This window comes from Poromitra crassiceps, assembly GCF_964638095.1.
Source record: "Poromitra crassiceps genome assembly, chromosome: 14".
NCBI classification, from domain to species: Eukaryota; Metazoa; Chordata; class Actinopteri; order Beryciformes; family Melamphaidae; genus Poromitra; species Poromitra crassiceps.
The window spans coordinates 18,520,861-18,548,434 of NC_139633.1; the positions used below are offsets into that span (position 1 = coordinate 18,520,861).

At 44.5% G+C, this 27,574-nt stretch overlaps 1 protein-coding gene across 1 annotated transcript; it reads left to right on the top strand.

Annotated features, from left to right (window-relative positions):
* The first annotated feature begins 1,021 nt into the window (after positions 1–1,021).
* ipo7 (importin 7) lies at positions 1,022–27,291 on the top strand. Its single transcript, XM_083650931.1, has 25 exons — positions 1,022–1,241; positions 3,851–3,932; positions 10,460–10,613; positions 10,752–10,910; positions 14,101–14,257; positions 14,995–15,084; positions 15,218–15,312; positions 15,414–15,498; positions 15,633–15,767; positions 16,057–16,156; positions 16,269–16,345; positions 17,969–18,085; positions 20,075–20,164; positions 20,308–20,473; positions 21,622–21,782; positions 21,974–22,102; positions 22,911–22,977; positions 23,131–23,256; positions 23,401–23,498; positions 23,613–23,708; positions 24,666–24,886; positions 25,110–25,318; positions 25,437–25,643; positions 25,789–25,905; positions 26,018–27,291. The coding sequence occupies exons 1-25, from the start codon at positions 1,158–1,160 to the stop codon at positions 26,113–26,115; spliced, it is 3,120 nt and encodes a 1,039-aa protein (XP_083507057.1). The 5' UTR covers positions 1,022–1,157; the 3' UTR covers positions 26,116–27,291.
* Positions 27,292–27,574: the final 283 nt, after the last annotated feature.

The following is a 27,574-nucleotide window of genomic DNA, read 5'->3' on the forward strand; positions in this document are numbered from 1 at the left end:
ATCTTATCCCAGCAACTCATTTGGCTAATTTAGGCAGGCTTCAGGTTTCTGCAAACAGAAGTAACAATGCAACAGGGTCAACAGGGTCACACATCACAGCATAGGTCCTTCATTTGACTGAGTAAAAGGGAGATACTTGTTTCCATTTTCACAGTTCATCCACTAGCCTTTAATGATTGTTAGCCTGGTTGCATGAATGTTTTACATTTAAAATATTTAACAGAGTGGTAGTCCACAAGGGACAACAATAGCTGAATCTCAACAAGACTCGTATTATAATCTCTTCTTATTTAGATTGTTAAACGTAGCCTTAAGTAGGCTACGTTTTGTTTTAGTAACCCCTTATTTATTAAACCCCCATTATATAGGCAATCAATTAAAGGACTTTTACTGGACATTTTACATGGACATTATCCCACGGACACTATCCTACCCCTTGCCCCTCATTATATGTGCACTTTATCATTTATAATTTGAGATTGTGTTTTCTGTTTGCTCCATCCGCTATCAATGTGATCGCTGTGCTGCATACTGCATTATGTCAAAATACTGGTTTGTATATGATTACTCACTATGGCTATTAAAATTAATCTTGATACCCTCTTGTCCTCTTCCAGCCTCCAGTCTCTCCTTTAACAGCTAGCCTATACTGTCGAGATGCCCTTGAGCAAGGCATTATTACAGTAGAGACAGACTGCTACAGTGGCCAGCAGAAGCTGCAGGTGGAAATTTGTGTATTTGGCTGGAAAAGAGCATCAGTTGGATAATTATTACAGGTAAAACTTGGTTACTTTTTATTTTTTTATGCAAAACATGTTTTTTGAGGAACTTGGGAGGGGAAATGATCATATCGCCCTCCGGTGGTCGTAGTGATCTTGGCATTTAAATATCCTGAGGGATCTATTTTCTCTTTAAATGAAGCAACCAGTAGGGGGGCACTTTCTCCTCCCCATCTGGTTGGGAAACTACAAGTCCTATAGTGCTGCAGTCGCAAGCGGATGTTCGTGCTGCACAAATTTGGCGCTGTTCTATCCGGGTACTTCATTCGCTTCTTCCTTTCGCGCCGGTAACTGGAGAGCCGTGCGTCCATGTGCGCAGTGACTGGGAATTGATAGACCACTGAAATATTAAATCCGAGCCATAACAGAGTTTTCGCAATGGATGTCGAGTCTTTGATCGAGGCCCTGCGGGGCACCATGGACCCCAACTTGCGTGAGGCTGCGGAGAGACAGCTTCACGAGGTAAAGTTGGACTTGTGCTCATGATGGTAGTTGTGGCGCGGTCTCGAATCGGGCCTCGTCCGCTCACAACATCAAGATGGTGTGATCACGCAGACTGGATCTGCGATCGTTAACTTTGACAGATCAAGTGTTATCTCTAACGTTACTCGTCTCGTACTATATACTTTACACCGGGACGGACACCATAGCTGTACATAATATTAAAGCGAATCCAATACCAACTATTTATTTTGATGACAAACTCGTTTGCCAGTAACCAACGTCAACGTTAGCTTTATGTTGTGCCAGCTGCCTCGCTCATGCTAACGCTAGTACCTGCGCTGCTAAGCAGCTAAGTGTTAGCTCGTTACAAACAGTTGCAGTGCTGTTCCCTTTGCTTAAAAAACGTGGCTCATTTGAGAACTGACATATCCGAATGTTATTATTAGCGCTTTACGCAGTGAGTGATGCTGGGAGATAACGTTAATGTTGATTGTAGGCTATGTGCTAACGTTAAGTATTTAGCTAGCGAGGATAACAGTAGGGTAACTACATGAAGGCTAGCTAAGTGGCTAACGTTAGCTACTTGTTGGAAAAGCTGCCATAGCCCTGCTACATAGCTGCTGCTCACGTGTCACTGTGACAAGCCCAGCAATGATGACATTCATTTTCACCACTGAATAAGGCTGTGTTGGCTAACCTTGGGTGTTATGTGCTAGCACAACAGTTAATTTCTCATCGGTGTACATGGCGACATATCTCAGGAAATTGTTACATTCACGTTACATTGACGTTAGCGGATACGGGCTAACGCTAAAGTTAGCATCAATGTCATGATATAGTTCCAGTAGTCGGACTCTATTCTAGGTTATGCTGTCTCTATTACACCAATGATTCAGCTAGCTACCAAATTTGCTTTATTTGAGTGGTAGCTAACCACTTTAGGTTGGTTTTACGAATTTTTGCCAACTGATACAGACACACAACACAAGTAGTAGTAACGTTATAGACTGGAGTCAACTTCAATCTCTGCCACCATCGTAACGTTAATGCCGTAATCTGCCGTAACGTTAACGATGAAAAAGGTGACACAAAATTGTATTCTAGTTGCCAAGTGAGTCATGGCAAACTGTCATTGAAATGTATTTAGTGGAAATTAACAGTTTGAATGTCCCTCGGGTAGTATTATGTCATCAGGTAGCGTTAGTATGTTAGTCTCTTACACAACACATGTTATTCCTTCCATCAGACAAATTTAAATTCCCCTCGAAGCTGTGAAGATTGATTAGATTTGGCTTCAGGACCTGTAATGGCTGTAGAGATCAAAGGTGCGCAGGGCAGAGGCCAATATGAAATTGAAGCCCAAAGTGCCATTGTGAGTTAAATAGTAGTGAACAATCATATTACAACTCTATTTTGTAATCCAAACTGAAGATGAGGCATCTGTCTGTTTGAGGTATTTTATTTCCTTTAAATGGTGGGGTCTGGATTGCAGCAAATGTGTTAACGGTGGCTGGTTTGAGTTATTTAATTTGGCTACAACCTATTTTTGAGTGCATAGTTTGAATCTAAATGTGTTTTAAAAACGTCCTGGTGTAGATTTATTCCAAAGTCACCAATGTCCAACTGGTTTGAGAGAGCTTGTCCAATGGCATGTCAGAACAATTGAGCCATCAGCATAAAACTTGAACTCTGCAACATATAGACGGTTTTAACTTGGCAACAAAAACATTCTAAATTGAACCCCCGCTCACTTCCTGTTGCAGTGTTTGCTATGGACATCAAAGAAAAAAAAACATTCACGTGCAGGACTGACCATTCTGTGAAAACAGGTCTATACAGCTGAGCAGCGAAAACAAAAGTAACGATGTCGAGTGAATATTTCTGCAGTTTGCCGAATGCTGAGAAAAAGGAAGTGCTGTGGGGTTGCGCTCTGGTGAAAACCGTCTATACCTGTTGATTTGTTAGACGTGACAGAGGATGAGAAACAGGAGTGGACCAAACTAGAGCAAGCCCATTCAATCAGTCAACATTATTTCTTAATAACTAAACTCATGAAAATTGATGCAGACTGGCACAGTTTGGGGGGTGGGGGTGGCACTACTTTTACAGGTAGTGGTAGTTGTGTGGCATATATTTTGTCACCTGAGTAATATGTACTGTAGGTGTGAGGCTGTTTTTTAGTAGGCGAGGGTACATTAGCTGTTGAACTGAGTGCAAGCAATTTGTCAAAGAAAATAATGCATCTGCAGCAGAAACTTTGTGCAAGTAACCAAAACCACTGCACTGTTCCAAATTAACGCCATTGCTTTTATTGCCCCCTTGCATGCAACATCTTTTCACATCAATTGTATCCAACTGTGTTTCTGTCTGCTTGCCTTTAATACAGCTGGCCAACACTTGTGAACATTTGAATCTTTTCGCCACAACTTCGATCACTGTCCACACCAGCAGCCTGCTCAATAGCATCGTTACACTATACTGTAATGCAACAAAGGGAATGCCTGCGAATGAATGCTGTGATAATTTATTTGAATAGGGCCGGTATTTGTTTATGCTAATTTTCACAGAGCTTTGAGAGGCACATGTGACTGCTTAACATTCATCTGTTTTTCAATTCTAATTGACAGGGTCACACCCAGGTAAACTTTCTGTCCACCCTACTGCGGGTCACCATGTCCGATCAGCTGGATTTGCCTGTCAGGCAAGCAGGTGAGCCCCGATATACACACAGACACGCACACGAAGCACAAGCACACACACACACACGCGCGCAAGCAAGCAGGTGAGCCCCGCTACACTAGAGAAATACGTTTTTCAATTGGTACAAATGATGGATCTGTGCTGAATGAGCGTTCAATGAACCCTGCAAATGCTGTCAAGTGTCAAACAGCTTACACGACTGTGCTATTTAAGTGGATTCCATTCTTGTGAGTTGAATTGTTTCTACAGGTGCATGATGAATTAATGTACTAATTCAGCCACTGGTAACTAACTTAGTCTGTCGGCAGTGGGCACCTCACATTATTTTTGAGAGATCTCCATATAGCCAGACAATCACACCCTGTCATTTCGTGGCAAAAAGAGATGTGCATTCCACAGGTGTTTGAGACGCTACATGTGAGAGTCGGGTCATCTGTTGTCACTGTCCCAGACCCTACATGTGAGAGTCAGGTCATCTGTTGTCACTGTCCCAGATGTTTGAGACGCTACATGTGAGAGTCAGGTCATCTGTTGTCACTGTCCCAGATGTTTGAGACGCTACATGTGAGAGTCAGGTCATCTGTTGTCACTGTCCCAGATGTTTGAGACCCTACATGTGAGAGTCAGGTCATCTGTTGTCACTGTCCCAGATGTTTGAGATGCTACATGTGAGAGTCAGGTCATCTGTTGTCACTGTCCCAGATGTTTGAGATGCTACATGTGAGAGTCAGGTCATCTGTTGTCACTGTCCCAGATGTTTGAGACCCTACATGTGAGAGTCAGGTCATCTGTTGTCACTGTCCCAGATGTTTGAGATGCTACATGTGAGAGTCAGGTCATCTGTTGTCACTGTCCCAGATGTTTGAGATGCTACATGTGAGAGTCAGGTCATCTGTTGTCACTGTCCCACACCCAGATGTTTGAGATGCTACATGTGAGAGTCAGGTCATCTGTTGTCACTGTCCCAGATGTTTGAGATGCTACATGTGAGAGTTAGGTCATCTGTTGTCACTGTCCCATATGTTTGAGACGCTACATGTGAGTCGGGTCATCTGTTGTCACTGTCCCAGATGTTTGAGACGCTACATGTGAGAGTCAGGTCATCTGTTGTCACTGTCCCATATGTTTGAGACGCTACATGTGAGTCGGGTCATCTGTTGTCACTGTCCCAGATGTTTGAGACGCTACATGTGAGAGTCAGGTCATCATCTGTTGTCACTGTCCCAGATGTTTGAGATGCTACATGTGAGAGTCAGGTCATCTGTTGTCACTGTCCCACACCCAGATGTTTGAGACGCTACATGTGAGAGTCGCGTCATCTGTTGTCACTGTCCCAGATGTTTGAGATGCTACATGTGAGAGTCAGGTCATCTGTTGTCACTGTCCCAGATGTTTGAGACGCTACATGTGAGAGTCACTCAGGTCATCTGTTGTCACTGTCCCAGATGTTTGAGATGCTACATGTGAGAGTCAGGTCATCTGTTGTCACTGTCCCAGACGTTTGAGACACTAGATGTGAGGGTCAGGTCATCTGTTGTCACTGTCCCAGATTGGATATTTCCAATTTTCCATCCATTACCTTTTGAGGACACACAAGTGTTGAAGATGAATTCGCTCAAGTGAGCATTTCTGTGAACGGTGACCCGACATTTAGTTTTTCATGTGAATGAGTACGGGAGTACCCGAGTAGTCTCTGGCACATCCTTAGTGTGTAGCTTGCAGACCTGGCTAGCCTACTTGGGGAAACGATGGGGCAAACGGGTTATAATTAAGGATTTCAAATTAACTCGTCACTTGTGCTGATTAATGCGGCTCTGTGGGTGGACATGCTCCACCAGAAACATCTCTACATGCATAGTAGGGTGTAGATTCGAGATATTCTTTTTTTTTTTATAAAGTCTTATGATGGTACCGTAGTTGGTTAAAATCGGCTTAATATCAGTGGAGGAAAAGACAATTGGCGATCATCCCTCAAATTGCTGATATACGATCTGATCGCATTCGCCAATAGGAGCAAGCCTAGACAGATGAGCTGTTATCACATTACAGCTGAATAAGGCAAAGACGTGAGTGACAGATAAAGAAATGAACACGTTTGGTGTTCTTCAGTGGGCACAAAAATGACAGATAATGAAAACGCACATATTTGTAGTGTTCTAAATGGAGGCGGTTACATTGCTGACATGGCGAGACAACAGGACAGTCGTGATAGATTAGGGTTTCTGTGAGATCAGAGGCTACAAAACGAAAACAGGAACCGGATTTAGACCAAATGACACTGGTTGTGATTCCAGTGTTGCTGTTCTGTCATGTCGGCACGGCACCTTTAAGACATGGACATCTATTCTACATTGTTTCAACACATATTTTCATGGCGCTTGTCTTATGCCAAATGGTCAGCCTGGCTTTGGTTCAAGACTTGTGTCCATAGGAACCACAGGGCAACTGAAACACGCTCCTGCCTTGTGGCTTCCTCTTTCATCTGGCCCCAAAAGGTGTCAGATTGCATTCGATTAGGGTTGTCAAAAGTACCGATAAGTATCAGTACTAACAATTTGAAATGGATACAATACTTTTGCTTTGAAATGGATACAATACTTTTGCTTTTTTTATCGATACCAGCAGTGCTTTTAATGAAAAATCAAACGTAGTTCTGATTTTTGCCTCCCTATCATTGGGGGGGGGGGGTGTACCTGTTCCTTCAACAAGCTAAAAGTGTTGTGATAGGCTGATGACTAGAGCAGGGGTAGTCTGCTGTGTAAGTGCAGAGTTTTTAATGAGTTTTATCAGGCTTAGATTATGGAGAAGCGTGCGTTTGTCCGTCTATCGGTCTTCGTTTATTTTTATACCTCTTGATGTGTTGTCATTTACCCCCCGTGGTATCAAAAATGCTATCCGCCTTATTTTTGTGAGGCTCCCGCTGTAAAATAATTCTGGGAGCAATATCCGGTCTAGAACGTGAGCAGCTGTGTTTACGCTGGCTTGACGCTGCCTGGATAGTACTCTCTGCACTGCAGCCCATGACTGCAGCGCGTGCCTCCTCGCATCGCATTTCCTTGTCGAACTCCGACGTTAAAAGTTTGCTCGTCACAAAATAACACTCGTTTTGGGAATGTAACCCAGAGCCGTGTAGATAGAAGAGTCCCGACATCTCCATTTACTCCAATGGACCAGTTTTTTACTCTCAAGAGTTCCAGGAAGTAAGGTCCTGGATTAAACTGCACTGTCGAGTTGCAGCAAAATAGACCGTTTGTGTTGTACTCTGAAAGGGTTTTTCATCCCTTGAATCAAATTGTACATTATCAGCTTTATTTTAGCATGTAAAAGTAGCGCGAGACCCATTCCTGGCTGTTCATTCACTAATGAGTCTCGCATTTTGGTCCTCCGCTGACGCCACTCTCTCTCTAGAGGACACTAATGTAGCCTAATGATGTTATCTATCACATCCGCTAACCTGTTGCTCGTTGAACAAGTCGGCATTTATCAGCTCAGCTGCACCGTTTACAGACGGGTACATTAGACGGGCTGTGTTGTGTCAAGCTAGACGTAACGGGGGAAGAGGACGGCAGAAGGAAGCAGCACCCATGGTGCATCATGGCCGCCAAAAATAAGCTTCATAGTATCGGTATTTTCCTGGGTCTCGGTATCAAAGTTAGAAATTCTAGTATCGTGACATCCCTATTAGTGATTGGCTAGAGTAGATATTCTTCATGATAAACAGATTGCGTTAGATTAGTGATTGGCTAGATATTCTCAATGAATGATAAACGGTTATGTAGGGCCATATGATTTCCGCAAAACAGACGTCATGGAATTTGATAATACAAATTGAATAATCTGTTAATCATGGAATATTGCAGAATTTTAAATAATTTGGCTGAAATTGATCCAATTAAGCCAAATGATCAAAATCAGTAGAGGATGATGGACAACATGGCAGGGAGAGCAGATGGTGACGTGGTGAGTGAGAAACGGAGCAAATATTGATATTGAGACTGAATAAAGACCTCACAACAGGCTAATGCTAATGTCCAGACCGCTGCATGTATTCCAGGCATGTATGTGTATGTATTCTTTCTAGTCACGACTCACTAGTTGACTCATAATATGTATTTGGTGTTCTCTGCTGTATTCAGAGTAAAGAGGGAGGAGAGGATGAGGATGCAGGTCAGGGGGGAGCAGGTGGTGACATGGAGGTCAGTGAGAAGAGGAGCAAATATTGACGACCAAATAAATAATGATCACAACAGTCTAATCCCAATGTTAATTTAACATACGACATTCCTTTTAAATCTGGCTCTTCTCATGTCTATTTCTGATAACACAATCAAGCAGGGAGAATGAGTTTGGTGACTTACTGTATGACAGAGAGAGAAAGCGAGCGCAGACAGGCAGGCGACGATGAAGGTGCAGGAGATGGATATAACATTAGTGTCTTGGACCCATTAGCGATATAATTGTCTTGGCCCACAATGCACTATTTTAAGTGAACAAAGCTATTCAGTAATCATCCATGGATGCCCCTCCCTCTCCTGAGTAGCATTTTGGTCCTGAGCTGCAGTGGCAGTGTGGTTAGCTGGCATACCTTGGGGGGTAACACAGGCTTAGAGACTAACTTGTCATATCTCCCACAAGTGCACAGGACGTTCTTGCTGTGTTGCTAGTACTGCATGGTCCTGTGTGGTTCAGTATAATGAAGCTCTTACAACTGAAAGTTGACCCACTCAAAGGGATTCTGTGTGAGGCTGCAGTCTTGACAGTAGATGATGGTTAAAACTATAAAAGAATAGCAAAGCGTCATGCCACTTTAAAAAAAATTATATCTTGTTATTCTATTCCTTTAAAATGCTTTCATGCCGTTCAGTTTTGGTCACACATTGGTTTAATTTGTCAACCATGCGCAGCCATTTCATTCAACTGGAAATGTTGTGGGGAGGAATTCCTTTTCCTTTTGAATCTGATGTGTGTGACAGATTTGAGTTAGTGTGCTGTGCTGTGTGGGGCGCTATAGTTTGGTGGTCATCAGGCCCAGGGTGGGTGTGGGGGGGTTTATGCTCTGTCAGCATTGATAGGCTGGATTATGACTGCCCGGTTCCTGGCATAGACACATGTGTCAGCAGTCTGACGTCTGCCTCTGAGCCCTCGCACTCCTCCCTCGTCCCCTCAGATGCCTCTCTCCCTGTGAGCACCGGACCTCAGAGAGGCGCCCCCCCCCCCCCCGCTGTGGATGTGAACCCGGGTTGACACGCCCTGTGCTACATTCAGAACGACGGACAAAAGGACCCGTTTCTATTGCTAACATTTCAGATGGTTGTCATGAGAAGTGCATGATTGCCATGGTATGCAGGACAACGCATCAACTTTCACGTGGAGTTGACGTGCATCTAGCCACACAGGAAGCAGGAACCTGCTCAACTGCAAATGTGTGCTGAACATTTGAAAAAGCACGTCACACGACATGCACGTTATTCCCATAATGACCAGCTGTAGTAGTTGCCATTATCAGCAAACTGAATTTTAGAGCCTGACTGATACTGGATTTTGGTACCGATATTAGGGACTAAAATAATTCTGATACCGATATGCCGGGCCGATAGTCTTATATTATAGAACACATTATATTACGCAATGTTTTTTGGAGTGATGTTCTACTGGATATATCAAGCCTGTGATTTTTTTCAATTCTGGCAGTTAATTCTGATGCAACTGCACTAAGATTTATTTTCCGTCATTCTGTTTGTTGTAAACTGTTAACTGATTTATTTGCTGTGAAATACTGCCCCTTCCTGCTTGTGATTAGTCGGCTCACAAGAAAGCAGTCGACATCATTTGCACTGCTCTACAAATGTATACTACTTTTCCTCAGCTTTAGACAGCACTGACTTGTCATTGTTTGTGGAGAAAAAACATTCTGCTCTTTCTCTATTTTAGTTTAAAAATCTGCTGGCAGTTTGAATAAAGCACAATAGTTGGAACGCACCCTTTTAAGAACAGGGACATGTCCTCGAACGCACCCTTTCACAACAGGGAGATGTCCTCGAACACACCCTTTCACAACAGGGAGATGTCCTCGAACGCACCCTTTCACAAAAGGGAGATGTCCTCGAACACACCCTTTAAGAACAGGGTGGCCGCTGGTCCTCCCACCATGGCAGCTGCGGCCCCTGGCTTTCTCTGGCTCTCGGTATTTCCTTTCAACATAGCCAAGTGAAGGCCTACACACTGCTGCAGGCTTCTCCTGCAGTTAGGGCTGATGGTTTCATTCAGAAACCATCAGACTGATTCCTCTTACCTACAGCTACTGGAGTCTCAAACTCGGGCAACCCTACAAGTTAAATGGCTGCTGATGCTTTGTCATCCTACTGGTCTAAAGTCCTCTAACCTAAGGACATTGAAAACAACCTTTCAAGAGGCATGACTGCTAGGCCTATAGCAATCATTCAAATCTATTTTTCTGACGGGCACATGTCTTTCAGTGGTATAGTCTTTATTTATATTTATTTATTTATTTCTCCTGTCTTTTTCCTCCTGTCTAGGTGTGATTTACCTTAAGAACATGATAACCCAGCACTGGAATGAGGGAGATGGTTCAGGCACAGAGACGCCCGTCAATAACATCCCCGACGAGGACAGGCAGTTCATCCGAGACAACATAGTGGAGGCCATCATCCACTCCCCCGAGCGCATCAGGTAGCCACACTGCTCGCTGTGGAAAGGAGGGGAGGAGAGGCCAGGAGATTAGTCTTCTTCTCATTGTCCATCACTCACTCTGCTACTTGTCCTCTCACCCCCCCCCCCCACCCCCACCTCCTGAAATCTAAACCTCAGGGTCCAGCTGACGACATGTATCCACCACATGATCAAGCACGACTATCCTGGCAAGTGGACGACCATTGTGGACAAGATCGGCTTCTATCTGCAGTCAGACAACAGTGCAGGATGGCTGGGCATCTTGCTCTGCCTCTACCAGCTGGTCAAGAACTACGAGTAAGTCCCACTTCTTGATTTTGAAGCCGAAGGTTTGGTTTTCAGAAGTTGCCCCAAAGAGTGTTCAACTCCTTAACTCATTGAGTGCCAATGACGTCGATCGACGTCAAAGTACCGTAAATTCCGGACTATAAGCCGCGGCTTTTTTCCCGTTTTTTGGCCTTTTTTGGCCCCTGCGGCTTATATAACGGTGTGGCTTATCTATGGATTTTTCCAGCAAACGGCCACTCGGGAACCTCCAAAATCTATGGATGTTGGTATGAGGCAGAACGAGAGCAAGACAGACATGAGAGCGAGACCCTGATTGGATGATGTTGCAAAAAATGTGCCTCGCGACCTGATTGGAGCACTGTGCCACTACTCTCTCTCAGCCACTACGGTAAAACACCCTCCCTCCTCCCTCGCTCCGGGGGGAAAAAGGCAGCGATTGAGCCTGAAAGACAGTCTGAATGAAATTGAATGTAACATTCCCAATTCTATGTATTACATTCTAAAAAACTAACAGCAACATTTTGGAAGGCTAAGCCACACAACTAGCTCGTTGTAATCTAACATCATGCTTCAAAAGATGGAGAACTGGCTGTGTTACGACGATGGCGGCGATTGAGCCTGAAAGCCATGTCTGAGACAGTAGCGAGACAGGAACAGCAGCAGCAGCAAAGGATCATGCACAAACCCGAGACGAAAGGGACTGTCCGTCAGGGCGCGGACGACTGTGTCAGCAACTCCCTCCCGACTACCAGGAGAAAATTACAAACTTCGGCGAATTCACACAAAGAAAGATCAAGGAATATTCCATCGGACCGGAGCAGATCATAAATATGGAGGAAGTGCCTTTGATGTTCGACCTGCCTCTCACTAGGACTGTTAACAAGAAAGGTGAATCGTCCATCACGTTGAGAACCACAGGTCACGAGAGAACGAATTTCACTTGTGTTCTTGGCTGCACAGCATCTGGAGTAAAGCTCCCGCCGATGGTGATTTTTAAGCATCTCACAATGTGTGATTTTGTCTGGGGATTAGTGACCTGACTTTTGTTTTGTTGAAATGTTAATAAATGGGAGCTTCCCCAAACAGCCATCTCTTTCCCGACAATCCCCTCTGTGCACGAAGCCTTACATATGGTAATTAAACATCAAAACACCCGCGGCTTATAGACCGGTGCGGCTTATATATGTAAAAAACAGTCAACTCTGCAGGTGCGGCTTATACACCGGTGCGCCTTATAGTCCGGAATTTACGGTAAATAGTGACGTAGAGTGCCAATGACGTCGATCGACGTCAAATGCGTTTTTTGACGGTGGGACGTGGATCAAAGCCTCCTGCATCTCCTGTACAAATATTGTAGATATTGAAGGTGTATAACCTATTTTACCGACCCATTAGGTGGCGACAGTGCTCTCCAGATTAGAGAAAGGTCAGGAAAACAGCAGGAAAAAGCCCTGTGATGAAAGAGAAACCGCTCATGCTGCAGCCAGAGCCATATAGATGGCTCTGGCTGGAGCTGACGTTGGCTGCGAACAGCAGTCAATCCGCGCCCACAACTGAGCCTCTCTGTCTCTGCTGTATAGTTTCTCCACACGATTAGCCGCCAGAAAAGCAGCACCGACGCCGAAGGGCCAAACCATTCTCAGCAGTCCGGTTTGGCTTTTCCGTGTCGCGCTGGGAGCCGGCGCACAAAAACGGAGCACTCCGAAAATAGACGCTGGGTGCGTGAGGCTGTGTGTTAGTGTGGGGAGGAGTTTGCAGCTGAGGGGGGAGAGGGGGGTGGGGCACGCAGGGCACCACACAACTACACCACATCACTACATCAGAAAATATTAGCTTCAGACTCAGTGAATGTGCTTGAAATGCTTCATTTCACAAAAGGCTCAATATCTCAGCTTCTAGATGGAAACGCCTGTTTTTGCTGTTTTTGACCTATCTTCTCCGGCTGATAACTAAAGAACGGAAAATTATATCAATAAACTTTTTTTTGCTGCTGATACAATAGAGTCTCATCGTTCTTTGTGCGTGTTCGGTGTTTACATAGTAATATCACACAATATTCTGTGGGCCTCGAGAAATCACTGAAAACGCTCTGAAACTCTGGCACTGGGGAGCGTCCGTTCTCCAAAAGTGGCTGGCACTCAATGAGTTAAGTGTGTGATGCTAGTAGGACTAAAGCGTGTTCAACTCCTTCAGTGTGTGATGCTAGTAGGACTAAAGAGTGTTCAACTCCTTCAGTGTGTGATGCTAGGAGGACTAAAGAGTGTTCAACTCCTTCAGTGTGTGATGCTAGGAGGACTAAAGAGTGTTCAACTCCTTCAGTGTGTGATGCTAGGAGGACTAAAGAGTGTTCAACTCCTTAAGTGTGTGATGCTAGGAGGACTAAAGAGTGTTCAACTCCTTCAGTGTGTGATGCTAGCAGGACTAAAGAGTGTTCAACTCCTTGAGTGTGTGATGCTAGGACTAAAGAGTGTTCAACTCCTTAAGTGTGTGATGCTAGGACTAAAGAGTGTTCAACTCCTTCAGTGTGTGATGCTAGGAGGACTAAAGAGTGTTCAACTCCTTCAGTGTGTGATGCTAGGACTAAAGAGTGTTCAACTCCTTGAGTGTGTGATGCTAGGACTAAAGAGTGTTCAACTCCTTCAGTGTGTGATGCTAGGAGGACTAAAGAGTGTTCAACTCCTTCAGTGTGTGATGCTAGGACTAAAGAGTGTTCAACTCCTTGAGTGTGTGATGCTAGGACTAAAGAGTGTTCAACTCCTTAAGTGTGTGATGCTAGGACTAAAGAGTGTTCAACTCCTTCAGTGTGTGATGCTAGGAGGACTAAAGAGTGTTCAACTCCTTCAGTGTGTGATGCTAGGACTAAAGAGTATTCAACTCCTTGAGTGTGTGATGCTAGTAGCACTAAAGAGTGTTCAACTCCTTCAGTGTGTGATGCTAGGACTAAAGAGTGTTCAACTCCTTCAGTGTGTGATGCTAGGAGGACTAAAGAGTGTTCAACTCCTTCAGTGTGTGATGCTAGGACTAACGAGTGTTCAACTCCTTCAGTGTGTGATGCTAGGAGGACTAAAGAGTGTTCAACTCCTTCAGTGTGTGATGCTAGGAGGACTAAAGAGTGTTCAACTCCTTCAGTGTGTGATGCTAGGAGGACTAAATGTTGTGTAGCTGCATCTGTGGTTGATGTAATTTGCTTGTGAAACAGATATAAGAAACCAGATGAGCGCCAACCCCTGGTGGCTGCCATGCACATCTTCATGCCCATGCTGAAAGACCGCTTCATCCAGCTGCTCCCTGACCCCTCCAGTGACTCTGTCCTGGTACAGAAACAGATCTTCAAAATCCTCTACGCCCTGTTCCAGGTAATAGGGCGCCTTTCTTTGTCTGGGGCTGCTGGGGAGGGGTGTGTTTGTGTACTATTGTACTTCTCTTTTTTCTCTCTTGGTTTGCTTAGATTCGTTTTGCTTAGGTTTTTAGCCCTTCCCCCCCCAACTTTCAATTTAAAAGTCAAAATAAATATGAATTGCTCATCAATCTGGATTGCAGCACAACGGGGTTAGACCAATACATGATTGGGTCATGATTTCTGAAAAGAGACATTGTTGTTGTTTTTCAATTGTATTTTTTTTGGGCGCATTCAGCACCACAAGCAGAGTGCCATCCAGTTCCATTGTATTGGAGAGAAGGCAGAAATCTCCCAAATAGAGATTTCTGAGAGAAGGCAGAAATCTCTATTGGAGAAAAGGCAGAAATGTCTCTTTTCAGAAATCATGACCAAGTTACTTAGTTACTTAGTTACTTAGTTAGATAATCCAGACTTGTTGTGGGCAGTTTTATGTAGGAACCATTTTTGACCGATAGCTAGCTGCTGTTCTAGCTGCTGCTAGTTTCATGTAGGAGCTAGCAGCTAGTGGGCGCAGTTCGGTCGAAAGAAAATAGTTTCTACATGAAACTGCTCACAACAAGGTTTGTGGATTATCTTGAGTAACCGGGTCATGATTTCTGGAAAGAGACAATGCTGTTGAGTTTTTCAATGTGTCTACATGATAGTCTGGTTAGACATTTGGTGTTGGATAACAAGTCTTATTTGTCTCCGCAGTACAACCTGCCCCTGGAGCTCATCAACAGACAGAACCTGACAGAGTGGATGGAGATCCTAAAGACTGTAGTAGATCGAGATGTGCCTCCGGTGAGGACACAAAATGCATACACGTACTAATATTGTGAATTACCTTTTCCAAAATTGCTCAGATTTCTAGATCGCTACAGGTATGTTTTCCACAAGCTGATCGCTCCTCTCCTCTTGTCATTGGTCACTACAGGAGACCATGCAGGTGGATGAGGATGAGCGGCCTGAGCTGCCCTGGTGGAAGTGTAAGAAGTGGGCCCTTCACATCTTGGCCCGGCTGTTTGAGAGGTAAAGACCCGATCAGTGCTCTCCTTGCCTTTTTTCAAATCGCTCAGCCATGCTCTACAAGAACATTTACTAATATGAAACGCCAACTATTAACTCATCAGGTACGGCAGCCCTGGCAACACAACCAAAGAGTACGCAGAGTTTGCCGAACTCTTCCTCAAGGGATATGCGGTCGCTGCACAGCAGGTGAGAACTACAAAAAGGCTTAACGTGAAGCGGCAGGCAGCTCTGCGGTCAGACTGAGCCAGATTGCTTCGTCGGAGCGATCTTTGACGTGAGCGTCACATATTAAATGACTCGTTGTGCAATCTGTGTACTAGGTGCTGCTGAAAGTCTTATATCAGTTCAAGGAGAAGCAATACGTGGCCCCCAGAGTACTCCAACAGACGCTCAACTACATCAACCAGGGCATCGCACATGCTATCACCTGGAAAAACCTCAAACCACACATCCAGGTATGAATGCAATTTTCACACATCCAGGTATGAATGCAATTTTTGTGTGTGTATCCACTATATAGGACACTTAGTTGAGTTGTACAGTAACAGCATTATATGATATATTCCTTGTATGCCATTGTTTTGGTGATGGATTGGTGATGGATTGATCATTTGTTACGGATGGCAGCATCTGTACCTAGTTTTAGAAAGTGCTCAGAAGAATTCACTATCCATCCATGTCATGTCTTCCATTGACTTGTATATTGAGTTGCAGTGACACTCATTCTGACTTGGTTTATTTCAGGGCATCATTCAGGATGTGGTTTTCCCCCTTATGTGTTATACGGACAGCGATGAGGAACTATGGCAAGAAGATCCATACGAGTACATCCGCATGAAGTTTGGTAAGCAGAGAGTCACTGGCTGTGATCCAAGAGGAGTGCCATTATCTGTGAGAAAATCTGACTGAAGCTGGTCCTCAAATGGGTTCCTATGTGACGGCTCCTCTCATTTCAGATGTGTTTGAGGACTTCATCTCCCCCACCACAGCAGCCCAGACGCTCCTCTTCACCTCCTGCAACAAGAGGAAAGAGGCGAGTTTCAAACGGTTCACTGTTAACGGCAAAAATGGAAGCGTTTTTGATTTGGCATTAATGAAAGTTTGATAGTTGGAAAAAAGGCCTTGATTGCCCTCTTGTGATTTAACGATCTGTGATTTAACGATCGGTGGGCCTGACTACGACTACACTACGCCTTCCTGCCAATGTGAGGGTGCTGCAAAAAGAGAGCAAATGGTGATATCCCTTTCATTACTTCATGCATTGGTGATCTCACTTCAAATGTTAATCGTCTCAGGAGACGAATTATTCTTTTGATGGGAGGTGTTTGCCGTTGCTTGAAATGTTATGCTTGGCTATGTCTTGCAGTTTCGGCGGCAGTTCTCAGTCCATGTCTCCTCCCTTAGAGCCATTGGAAACAATCGATTATTTATGAGGTTCGTTGCGGTGCCATTCGGCTGCGATTCACGTTTACAGGATAGCCGAGGCTGAGCTCCACATGTCATGAGAGACCAGCGGTCTTGGATAGGCTACTACTACAGCACAGAGCCTGGCGACTCAAACTGTAGGCTAACTGCGCCGCGTCTTCAAGCATCCAGCGCCAAGGCCGCGCCCCTTTTTAGGGGAAACCCACCATAGTAAAAGACTGTACAAGAAGCCGAAACCACTTCACACAAACTATTTAAAACGGTTTAATTTGATAGAGATACGCCGAAGAGTTGCTGTGTTGTTAGTTTCACTAAGAATAAATAAAAACCGGATCTGCGGTATATATTTTTTAATAGAGTAGGGGTGACACCGTCAATGCATGTAACCTGGTGGAAACTGGATACAGCGTTCATATAAGGCAAGTACCTTGTGTCGATGTATCTTGCGCATTCTATGGCTGGCCGAGTTGAAATGTATTGTGATGTCATGGGGTCTTTGGGTCATTTAGAAACAAAATTAATTCTGTTCTTTTTCTATAGATTTTCTTTGTACTGCTATTTTACATTGAAGTCAACGCGAGTGGCTTGTGTTGTCCCCTAAAAAGGGGCGCGGCCTTCATGTTTTGCAAATTACCCGGATGTGCTGGTCTGCTCTATCACTACCGGCAATATTGAAATAACGTTAACGTTACAGATCCTGACCAACAACTTGTGTGTTGAATTAAACTAGCTGGCAGAAAACGGGCAGAATTACAGGCGGGTAACGTTGTTAGGTTCGTGTGGGCTCAGTTTTGTTCAAGACTTGAACTTGTGAAGTTTCTTCTTTGTCTTAACATTTTCACAACACACAGCTGACTTCTGCTTATCCTCCCCTCCCCCTCTAGCGCTTCTCTGAACTGGGCACAGGGTACGCTTGTTTAATGCCACCCAATCGCGGTTGAGTGGAGTTGGCTTTTGTTTTAATTAAATCTGCAAAATTTTAATTTGAAAAAAAAATCGCGATGGTCTGATGACTCAGAGGTCGCTGGGGGTCGGCCCATCGACGATGGTCCATCCATCGTGCCCACCCTACTGCACATTACAGGGAGCCTTAAACACAAACGCACAAAGGAACGCACTCCTCCCAAGCACCATTTTGTCTCTGCTCCACCACCCGTGCTTGATGCTAATGAGGCCAAAAGCTTGCCTTTACATGCAGTATAATCCAATGTGTTATTCGTGTTGTGTTTAGGTACTGCAAAAGACCATGGGCTTCTGCTACCAGATCCTTACTGATCCCGCCTCCGACCCCAGGAAAAAGGACGGTGCCCTCCATATGATCGGCTCTTTGGCTGAAATACTGCTCAAGGTGAGGAACTCTCAATCATCATGGCTGCTCGCACTACTTCTTTGACAATCCCTCTTTTCTATACACTTCAGATTTTTATCTCTGAAGTGAGCAACAATCTCCCACAATTTGACTTCCGGTTTAACCCTAAACCCTAATCCTGACCCTAAACCTAACCCTGAAACAACCTAACTCAAAAATTGTTGCTGGCTAAAATTGTTGCTAGCTTCATCCTGCTTGATTTTTCCACCCTTTTTTTGTGCCAGGAAAGACACCTTTACTTTTACATTGAAAAATGGTGCACGATTTGATTTTCATGTAAAATAAGGTCTTCCAAAATGGTCAGGAAAGGATAGAAACTGCTCTTCTAAATATTCTAGTGTTGTAATTATCAGTGGCTATGTTTACATGCGTGAACAAATGTGTTAGCCTTCTTACTCAAGTGCCGAATAACCCAGATAATCGTGATAATGGAAAACCCACTTAAGAAGCCGGGCTCATCAAATATTAAAGAGGACACTGTGGCATGTGAACCTCGTCCTCTGTTTTGACTTTCCGTGCAAAGTTGCACTAGCCAGGAACTGCAATGTTCTTCAGTTAACCGTTTTATTCATTGCAACAGGGATACACATTTGTCATGTAAAGAATTTAACCAGAATAAAAACTATAGCTGGGTTACTCTGTACATCTACACATAGCCAGTCGCAGTGTTTACCTTAGGATGGAGTTGTGGCAGCGGTTGGGGACCCTCGCTGGTGACCTTCGGCGAGGTTTCCCCTCGAGGTCGAGACGCAGCTCGGCCGCTGCCCGGCTTCGCTTGCTCACAGTTGAGCAATTGGGCGCCGCGCAACTCCCTCTCCAATTATACTGTGGTGAGATGTAATGTGATCAGCTGTTGAAGATATTAACAAATAAGACCGATATGATAATATTAGTCTGAAGGTGCAATAAACTACATCAACTGCTTGTTATGCCTCTGCCTCCGCCGGGTCCGTCCGATGTTCGTTAACGCGTTATCTGAGGAACGTCTTGACGGAATTTCTTCAAATTTGGCTCAAATGTCGACTTGGACGCAAGGATGAACTGATTAGATTTTGGTGATCAAAGGTCAGAGGTCAAGGTCACTGACCTCTCGAATGCCATTTTCAAGCTTGTTAATGCGATATCTCAGGAATGCCTTGATGCAATTTCTTCAAATTTGCCTCAAACGTCCACTTGGACTCAAGGATGAACTGATTACATTTTGGTGGCCAAAGGTCAAGCTCGGTAAGGTCATATCTCAGTAACACCTTGACGAAATTTCTTCACATTTGGCTCAAATGTCAAAGTCTGGACAGATATGTCGACTGCTCACTTGTTGGCGGAGGCATATATCTGCGGTGCGGTCGTTCTAGTTTATTTCATCATTTGCTCACATCCGGCTCAGCACCTGCCCTCTTTGGTTTGGCTGTGCATGCATGTTCCTATTTTTAGCTGTTGAAGGTAAACAGGAAAATTATTTCATAGGCTTTTACTAATAGGGAAAACTACTGTGCTGTCCACAGTGTCCAGGTATTGTTTGTCTAGCTATCCTTGAGTTGAAATAAAAGGCAAACAAACCCCCACTGATGGTCAAATCACATTTCCATTTTATTAATATTTTATAGTGGTTAACCAAATAGTCAGCCTGGACATAAATGCAGTAAAGTACTGATAGTGTAGCACTGGCCTTTATTTTTTATTTTATTTTGTATAAACTTCAAAGCATTCTTGGCAAAACCTCACCTCATTTATCTTTTTTCTGTTTGTTTTTGTTTTGCCAAGTATGCCTTGAAGAACGGTCGTATCAGCCCCAAAGCTTTCCAATGAATGAAATTCTGCACGGATCCAAGTGTGCGAATCTTGCCAATCTCTTTATGCGTTACATGTAAAATAATAATAATAAAGTGGCCTGTCGGGCCTGTAAGTGCTGCGTCATGTGCTAAACAGATGCCTTGTGTCTGCTGACTGCTTTCTCCTTCCTCTACATAGAAAAAGATTTATAAGGACCAGATGGAGTTCATGCTGCAGAATCACGTCTTCCCTCTGTTCCGCAGTGAACTGGGCTACATGAGAGCCAGAGTAAGTGATAACGTCCTAACAGTCGGACTTACGTTGTTTTTTACGCGTTATGTTATATTGTCCACTGTAATGGCACTTAACCTTCATTTAGGCACTTTAATTTGTCCTGCTAACAGTTCCTCAACCGCTCTCTTTTCTCGTAGGCCTGCTGGGTACTCCACTACTTCTGCGAGGTGAAATTCAAGAGTGACCAGAACCTGCAGACGGCCCTCGAGCTGACCCGCCTCTGTCTCATCAATGACAACGAGATGCCCGTTAAGGTGGAGGCTGCCATCGCCCTGCAGGTCCTCATCAGCAACCAGGAGAAAGGTGAGCAAGTTAAGCCATCATTCGATAGATTAAAATTAGCATTCGCAGGGTGCGCCCATGGCTCATCGAGTAGAGCCCGTACGCAGTGTTGGGCAGTAGCTTAGTTACAACAAGTAGTAAAGCTAACCGCTTAGCTACATTTCTCAGTAGCGTGGTAGTAGCGTCGCTCCTTTTGAATCAATTAGCGTTTTCAGTTGCGAAGCTATTTATAGACAGTGGTGCCGTAGCGTAAGTTACTTCCCCAGACAGAATCCATGAGCATATCACCCAGACAGCAGAGATTTCTGCTGTGTTCTGGAGTAAAACAGGAGACGATGCATAATGTAGCCGATAAAAGCACTTTCGTATGACTGACAAAGAGTAGTTGTCTTAACCTTCTTTTTTAGTGTCCTTGATGACGGACGCTCAGGTTCACAGCAAGACCCGCCCTACTCTGCCTCTGTTGGGTTTAGGAATGGGGAGTGATGGTTGGTTGGGTTTAGGCATGAGGATTGATGATTGGTTAAGGTTAGAACATCAGGGTAAGCCAATCAGAGGCAGAATATGGTGGGTCATGTCAAAAGAATACAATTAAGGCAGTGGTTCCCAACCTTGGGGTTGTGACCCCAAGTGGGTTCGTCTGGAATTCAAATGGCGTCGCCTGATTTATTTGTTATTTTTACAGTACACCACACACAAGTTAAAACTACCCAAGATGATTAGGGCCACGTTTTAAAAATGTATTTGAGTTTGGTCGTTTGCTGCATGTACCCTTCCTCTCTCTCTCTGCCTTCCTGTCTCTCTCTCACTACTAACTCTGTCGAATAAAGCATAAAAATGCCCAAAATAAATCTATAAATAAATCTGCATTAGCGTCTAATATGCATTTGATTATCATTTGATCAAAGTGTTTATGAAGAACAATATAGATTTGCATTGAAATTGATAGCTGTGAATATTTATTTCACCCCTAGGAAAGCTGGAGTCTCCCACAACAGAGGGATACTGGCCCTATCCCTTACTAGAAGGCCATGTGACTATTATAGAACAGAATTGCAATTTGGGAAATCACCAAAAGTGATTTTCCTTACATACTGAAAGTTGCCTTATTTGTAAATCGGTAGGTTTCACGGTCTTGCTAACGACCACATCTGCATTGTGTCCCTTAGCCAAAGAGTACATCACCCCCTTCATCCGGCCAGTGATGCAGGCACTCCTGCACATTGTCAGGGAAACGGAGAACGATGACCTCACCAATGTCATCCAGAAGATGATCTGTGAATACAGTGAAGAGGTCACTCCAATCGCAGTGGAGATGACACAGCACTTGGTAAGTGCACTCAGTATAGTGCCTGACCGATTGGAAGGCTATGATTAATTTGCGTTGGTTTGATCCGCTTGCTGTCATAGTCAAACCATGTGGAGATAGGAAATGAGTGTGAGTCACACTTCCTGCCTGAAGATGTGTAACAAACGCACGCACACGTAACAAGTTGGCCCTCTGTGTATTCCCCGTGGTAGGCTATGACGTTCAACCAGGTGATCCAGACGGGGCCCGATGAAGAGGGAGGAGATGACAAGGCTGTAACTGCTATGGGCATCCTCAACACCATCGACACGTTGCTGAGCGTGGTGGAGGACCATAAAGAGGTTAGCAGTGCAGACATTCAGCCTGCTGCCCCCCTGCCCCCCCACACACACACACACTCTCCAGGCTGATCAGTTCCTCTGCAGAAGCAGCTCTGGCCTGCCACACTGTTCCTGCCACCCACTAACTCCTGGGAAGCCGCTCTGTTCGCACCATGTTGGAAATGCCACAGAGGCTGAGGCAGACGCTAGGAATAGTGCTGTGGCACTCTCTCCCAGCACGTCTGCCAAAACAGGACTGCTGATGCCCGAAGCCATGCAGCCAACGCATTTGACCAAGCGTTGCTTCACAGGGGAAACCCTTGATTGCACAACACTTGGATTCAGTCGTTTTACTTTGAGCTGTGGCTGGCGTACTTCTCCTTTGCTGAAATGTTTTTCAGATTTTCTTGTAAAGAACACAGATAAAGAAATGTGCCAACCGGACACAACAACACACCCTTTAGAGGAAAGCATTTGACCTGGTTAATTGCTGCAGATGCATTACCAGACAGGAGTGCGACGCATGAGGGACACAAGACACGCGACAACACATCAGACAACCTCTCAAATTAGGAGGTGTTTGGCTTCATTCCTCAGCTTAGGGTTGGTTTGAATTGGAATTTGCTCATATTCAATAGCCTTGATGACACACCATGAGACTGAACTGTGCACAGTCACACCAACAAGTCAGTATGTTGGTGTGAGAGAGACCCATGTTCCAGTATTGCAGCCATGACCATGAGTTTTCCACTCTCACTTTACAGTGTAACGTTTACAGTGTAAAGTTTACACTCTTAACCCTGCTTGCTTGTAACTTTAACCGTTTCAGATCACACAGCAGCTGGAGGGCATCTGTCTGCAGGTGATCGGCACCGTCCTGCAGCAACATGTTCTAGGTAAGCCGGTCTGGTTCTTCCTGTCCTCCCGCGTTCCACCTGGCTGTTGCTCGAGTTCCTCTCAACCCTGTGAACCCTCTTGACTGTGTGGAGGACTACTGATAATAAGATAGCATTTGCCTCCAGTGACACTCCTCTCTCCTGATTCTTCAGAGTTTTATGAGGAGATCCTCTCCCTGGCCCACAGCCTTACCTGCCAGCAGGTGTCCCCACAGATGTGGCAGCTCCTTCCGCTGGTGTTCGAAGTCTTCCAGCAGGATGGATTTGACTACTTTACAGGTACATACTTGTCTAAGGACAACTCCCCCTGTCGTAATGCATTAGTATAGTTCTGAAAATCTTGTGTTAGAATGCCAACTCTCCACGGTTTTGCTGGAAAGCTGGCTAGTGGCTACATGAATGATAAATGGGTTTCCGTTTCAGATATGATGCCTCTCCTTCACAACTACGTCACAGTTGATACAGACACCCTCCTATCTGACACCAAATACCTTGAGATTATCTATAGCATGTGCAAGAAGGTAAATCAGTGCACTTTAATGGCATGAAAAGCGACTGTGTATACATGTTGTTAAATTACTTGTAATAGTCAGTTTACTCTAGGCGGTTTACCTTAGCCTTTGACTTACACACAGGTCCTGACAGGCGATCCAGGTGAGGACCCAGAGTGTCATGCAGCTAAGCTACTGGAGGTGATCATTCTGCAATGCAAAGGCCGTGGCATTGATCAGGTCAGTATCTGTTGCTGTTCATAATCGCATGTACTTGTGGGGCGGCTGTGGCTCAGGAGGTAGAGCGGGTCGTCCACTAATCAGAAGGTTGGTGGTTCGATCCCCAGCTCCTCCAGTCCGCATGTCGAAGTGCCCTTGGGCAAGACACTGAACCCGAAATTGCTCCTGATGGCTGTGCCAGCACCCTGCGTGGCAGCTGGCCGCCTTCGGTGTGTGAATGGGTGAATGTAGGCACATTGTAAAGCGCTTTGGATAAAAGCGCTATATAAATGCAGTCCATTTACCATTTACCATTTGTGGAACTCGTGTAAGCACAGAGATATAAATCGGTGTTTCGGTAAATCGGTTACAGTGTTTCCCCTACCATTCTACAGGCCTGGCGGCCCTGCCAGGCCAACAACGCCCCCGCCAGGCCAGAAAAGAAATTGCAAAAAAAAAATCTGCTCTCCCCAAAATTTCAATAAACCTTTAATGCATATTATTACAATACAACAATACTGGTGTTGACAGTAATAGAAGATGCCAAATCATTCAAAACAATAAGCATTTTGCTTTTAGGAGCATTGTGCCAGCGTGCAGCGCTGTTCCAAAATGTGTCAACGTGTGTCGTTGCCTGGGAAATGCACATCCCATAATACAACTGTTCGCATCGCATCCCATAATAGTATGATGATACTTGGGATGCCATTGCGAACAGGTTAGCTAAAAGTTTGGCATCGCCAGCGAGGGCCCCCACCGTTGCGGTCGGGGTACGTTTCGAAATCCCTCCAGGCCGGAAAACACTGCTTTAGATATATTTTTTGCACCTAAATGTGGGGCCACTTTTGCTTTCAAGACCAAAGTTCGCTCCTGGAGTGTTTCCAGGATGTGTTCCACTAAGTTTTGCAGTTCAAGAATGAGCTTACAGTATTTAGATATTTTATAGTCATGTTTTTTGTGAACCTCCTTTCATTGCAGGTTGTTCCCTTGTTTGTGGCTGCTGCACTGGAGCGTTTGACACGGGAGGTGAAGACCAGTGAGCTGAGGACTATGTGCCTGCAGGTGGCCATTGCTGCACTTTACTACAGCCCCCCTCTGCTCCTCAACACCTTGGAGAATCTGCGTTTTCCCAACAACACTGAGCCAATCACTAACCACTTCATAACCCAGTGGCTCAAAGATGTTGATTGCTTCCTCGGGTAAGACCAGTTTCAAGGGTGTTTCAAAATCACAAGTCACCGGTATAATTACTGTTGATTACTTTAATTATATAAAACCTATTTTAAAAGCTGAAAATGTATTTGGTCTTGATTTAATGGGACATCAGTTATATTCAATTATGCACTTTCAGGATGATATCAGATGTGTGAGATTGTACTTTCTGCTAACAAAGCCCCTCCCCTTTTTTATATAAATAAACAGCCTCCATGACAGGAAGATGTGCATTCTTGGACTTTGTGCTCTGATTGACCTCGAGCAAAGGCCCCAGGCCGTCAACCAGGTGGCCGGCCAGCTTCTCCCAGCAGCCATCCTGCTCTTCAACGGCCTCAAGAGGGCCTACGCCTGTCGAGCAGAGCATGAGAACGAGGATGATGATGAAGATGGAGATGGAGAGGAAGAGGATGACAATGGTAGGACATTATTAGCCTCTTGGTTGAATCAATGTGAGAGTGGTGAAATCCTGATTATTTGCAAGGAGATATCGAATCGTGATGTTGAAATGAGGTCTAATCATAATTCTGTCCTCAGCCGAGCTGGGCAGCGATGAGGACGACATCGACGAGGAGGGCCAGGAGTACCTGGAGATGCTGGCGAAGCAGGCAGGAGAGGACGGAGATGATGAAGACTGGGAGGAAGACGATGCTGAGGAGACGGCACTAGAGGGCTACACTACAGCTGTAGACGATGAAGACAACTTAGTGGACGAGTATCAGATTTTCAAAGCCATACTACAGAGTAAGTGTCAAAAAAAGTTTGCCACAGGAAATGAAGGTGTAAAACCCGCTGAATGGTTTTTGTCAGTTCAATTATGTAAAATAAATATGACCATGCTGCAGAGTCACTGTAAGTAGATAACTGATATCTCTTTGCTCTGCTCCAGATATCCAGAGCCGTGACCCAGCATGGTACCTGGCACTCACACAAGCCCTTGATGAGGATCAGGGCAAACATCTTCATGACATTGGCACACTTGCAGACCAGAGACGGGCAGCACATGGTAAGCCCCAGTCGTGTAGTGAGCAGTGCTGAATCTTGAGGGCATAATTGTTGCTTCACCAGTGTTTGTGGTTCCGTCTGATTTTAAGTAACCATTGATTGTCTGATTGCAGAATCCAAGATGATCGAGAAGCATGGTGGATACAAGTTCACAGTGCCAGTGGTGCCAACTAATTTCAACTTTGGAGGCAGTGCTCCAGGAATGAATTGAGTCATCTGTTCTACTTTTTATTACTCTGTGACTGATTGTAGTGAAGTGAAAAAAAGCTTGTGTTGTTCCCTTAAGTAGTGGTTCCAGAACTGGTTCTTCTCAGTCATTCTTCAATCTGTCAAATTGGAAATAGCACCAGAAGATGTGGGAAAGCAACCAAATGCAGCCAGTGGCTGGGGAAAACAAACCAAGAACTTGAGCACGATGCAAGAGAAGAAGCTCTGAACAACGTTGTCTTCTGGAGTCCAATGTGGAGGGGATACCATGATGGCAACTCTTTTTTTTTCTTCCCACTTTAACAAAATTGGGGGCTTAACAATTTGAAATTGATAATGGGACTAAACATTTCATTATCACCATTTAGGCCAAATGGCCGTAATAAGATTATACCTCTGGCAGTAGTGATATCTACGTTATTTTCTGCATAAACAAATGTTTGTTATGTATATACATGCCAAGGTTATTGATTTTTCAAGTAGCCTTGAAAAACAACCAGAGGCATTTGTAAGGTGTCAACAGCTGTATTCATATGTAGCATATTGGATACTTCATAGCACTATGTGATGCCTGATCTCTGTAAATTAATGACTAGCACTTTCATATTGTTCAGGTCTCCTAGCCTTCTGTATCAGACTGCAAATTTTTTTAAATCGATGAAGACTATTTAAACAAACAGCTGTAACTTTGTTACTTTGCAAGCGACTTCTCCTGTAATGGCTGGTTGTCATGTATTTGGTTACAGCGTGGCTCAATAGGCAACATAACTCTTGTCTGCCGACTTGGAAACATTCTTGACTTCTGAAAAAAGAGAATGCTCTTGGTGTTCAGTTTGGGTACAGGACATGTGTTTGTGAGCACTGAAAGTACAATTGGATACTTCATTGAAGCATGTACAATTGGACTTATCGTGAAGGTCTCAAGCTTTTGGTTGGTGTATGGATGAACCATCTATATATACAACAACATATTAAAAAGCTAAGGGAATTCATGCCCTTGAGTGTTTCCTTGTACAGGCACATTGCTTGTCTTGGTTATGTTATTGTTTTTGTGACTTGCTGTATGGCTCACTTTGAGGACTGTCCACCAGGGTATGGTGCTTTCCTATGATCACACAATCACAGTCATGGTGTTCACTGTAATGTATATGTGTAAAAAAAATCCTTTTAAAGTGTTCAATTGTCACCACAAAACCATTTTGTTATGCAAATAGTTGATGTAAGTAATCAAATGGTACGTGTTGGCAATTAAACGTCGGACCAAGCCATATTTTTACATTGTAGGCTTAGGCTTCAGGGTATATTTTAAGAAGGCCCTCCCAGTTTGGCGCCAAACAGTTTCCATCTAGCCGAAGCTTGTCCAGCTGATTGCAAGAGAATATCCTGCTGGACTAACCCAACGGCAAGAGTATACTGCTGGACTAACCCAACAGCAAGTGTATATACTGCTGGACTAACCCAAC

Bases quoted from the DNA above. Each gene is read 5' to 3' on its own strand.
- ipo7 (XM_083650931.1), top strand. From the start codon at position 1,158: ATGGATGTCGAGTCTTTGATCGAGGCCCTGCGGGGCACCATGGACCCC. The intron at 1,242-3,850 runs GTAAAGTTGGAC...TCTAATTGACAG, and splicing joins CGGAGAGACAGCTTCACGAG to GGTCACACCCAGGTAAACTT. The intron at 16,346-17,968 runs GCGAGTTTCAAA...TGTTGTGTTTAG, and splicing joins CCTGCAACAAGAGGAAAGAG to GTACTGCAAAAGACCATGGG.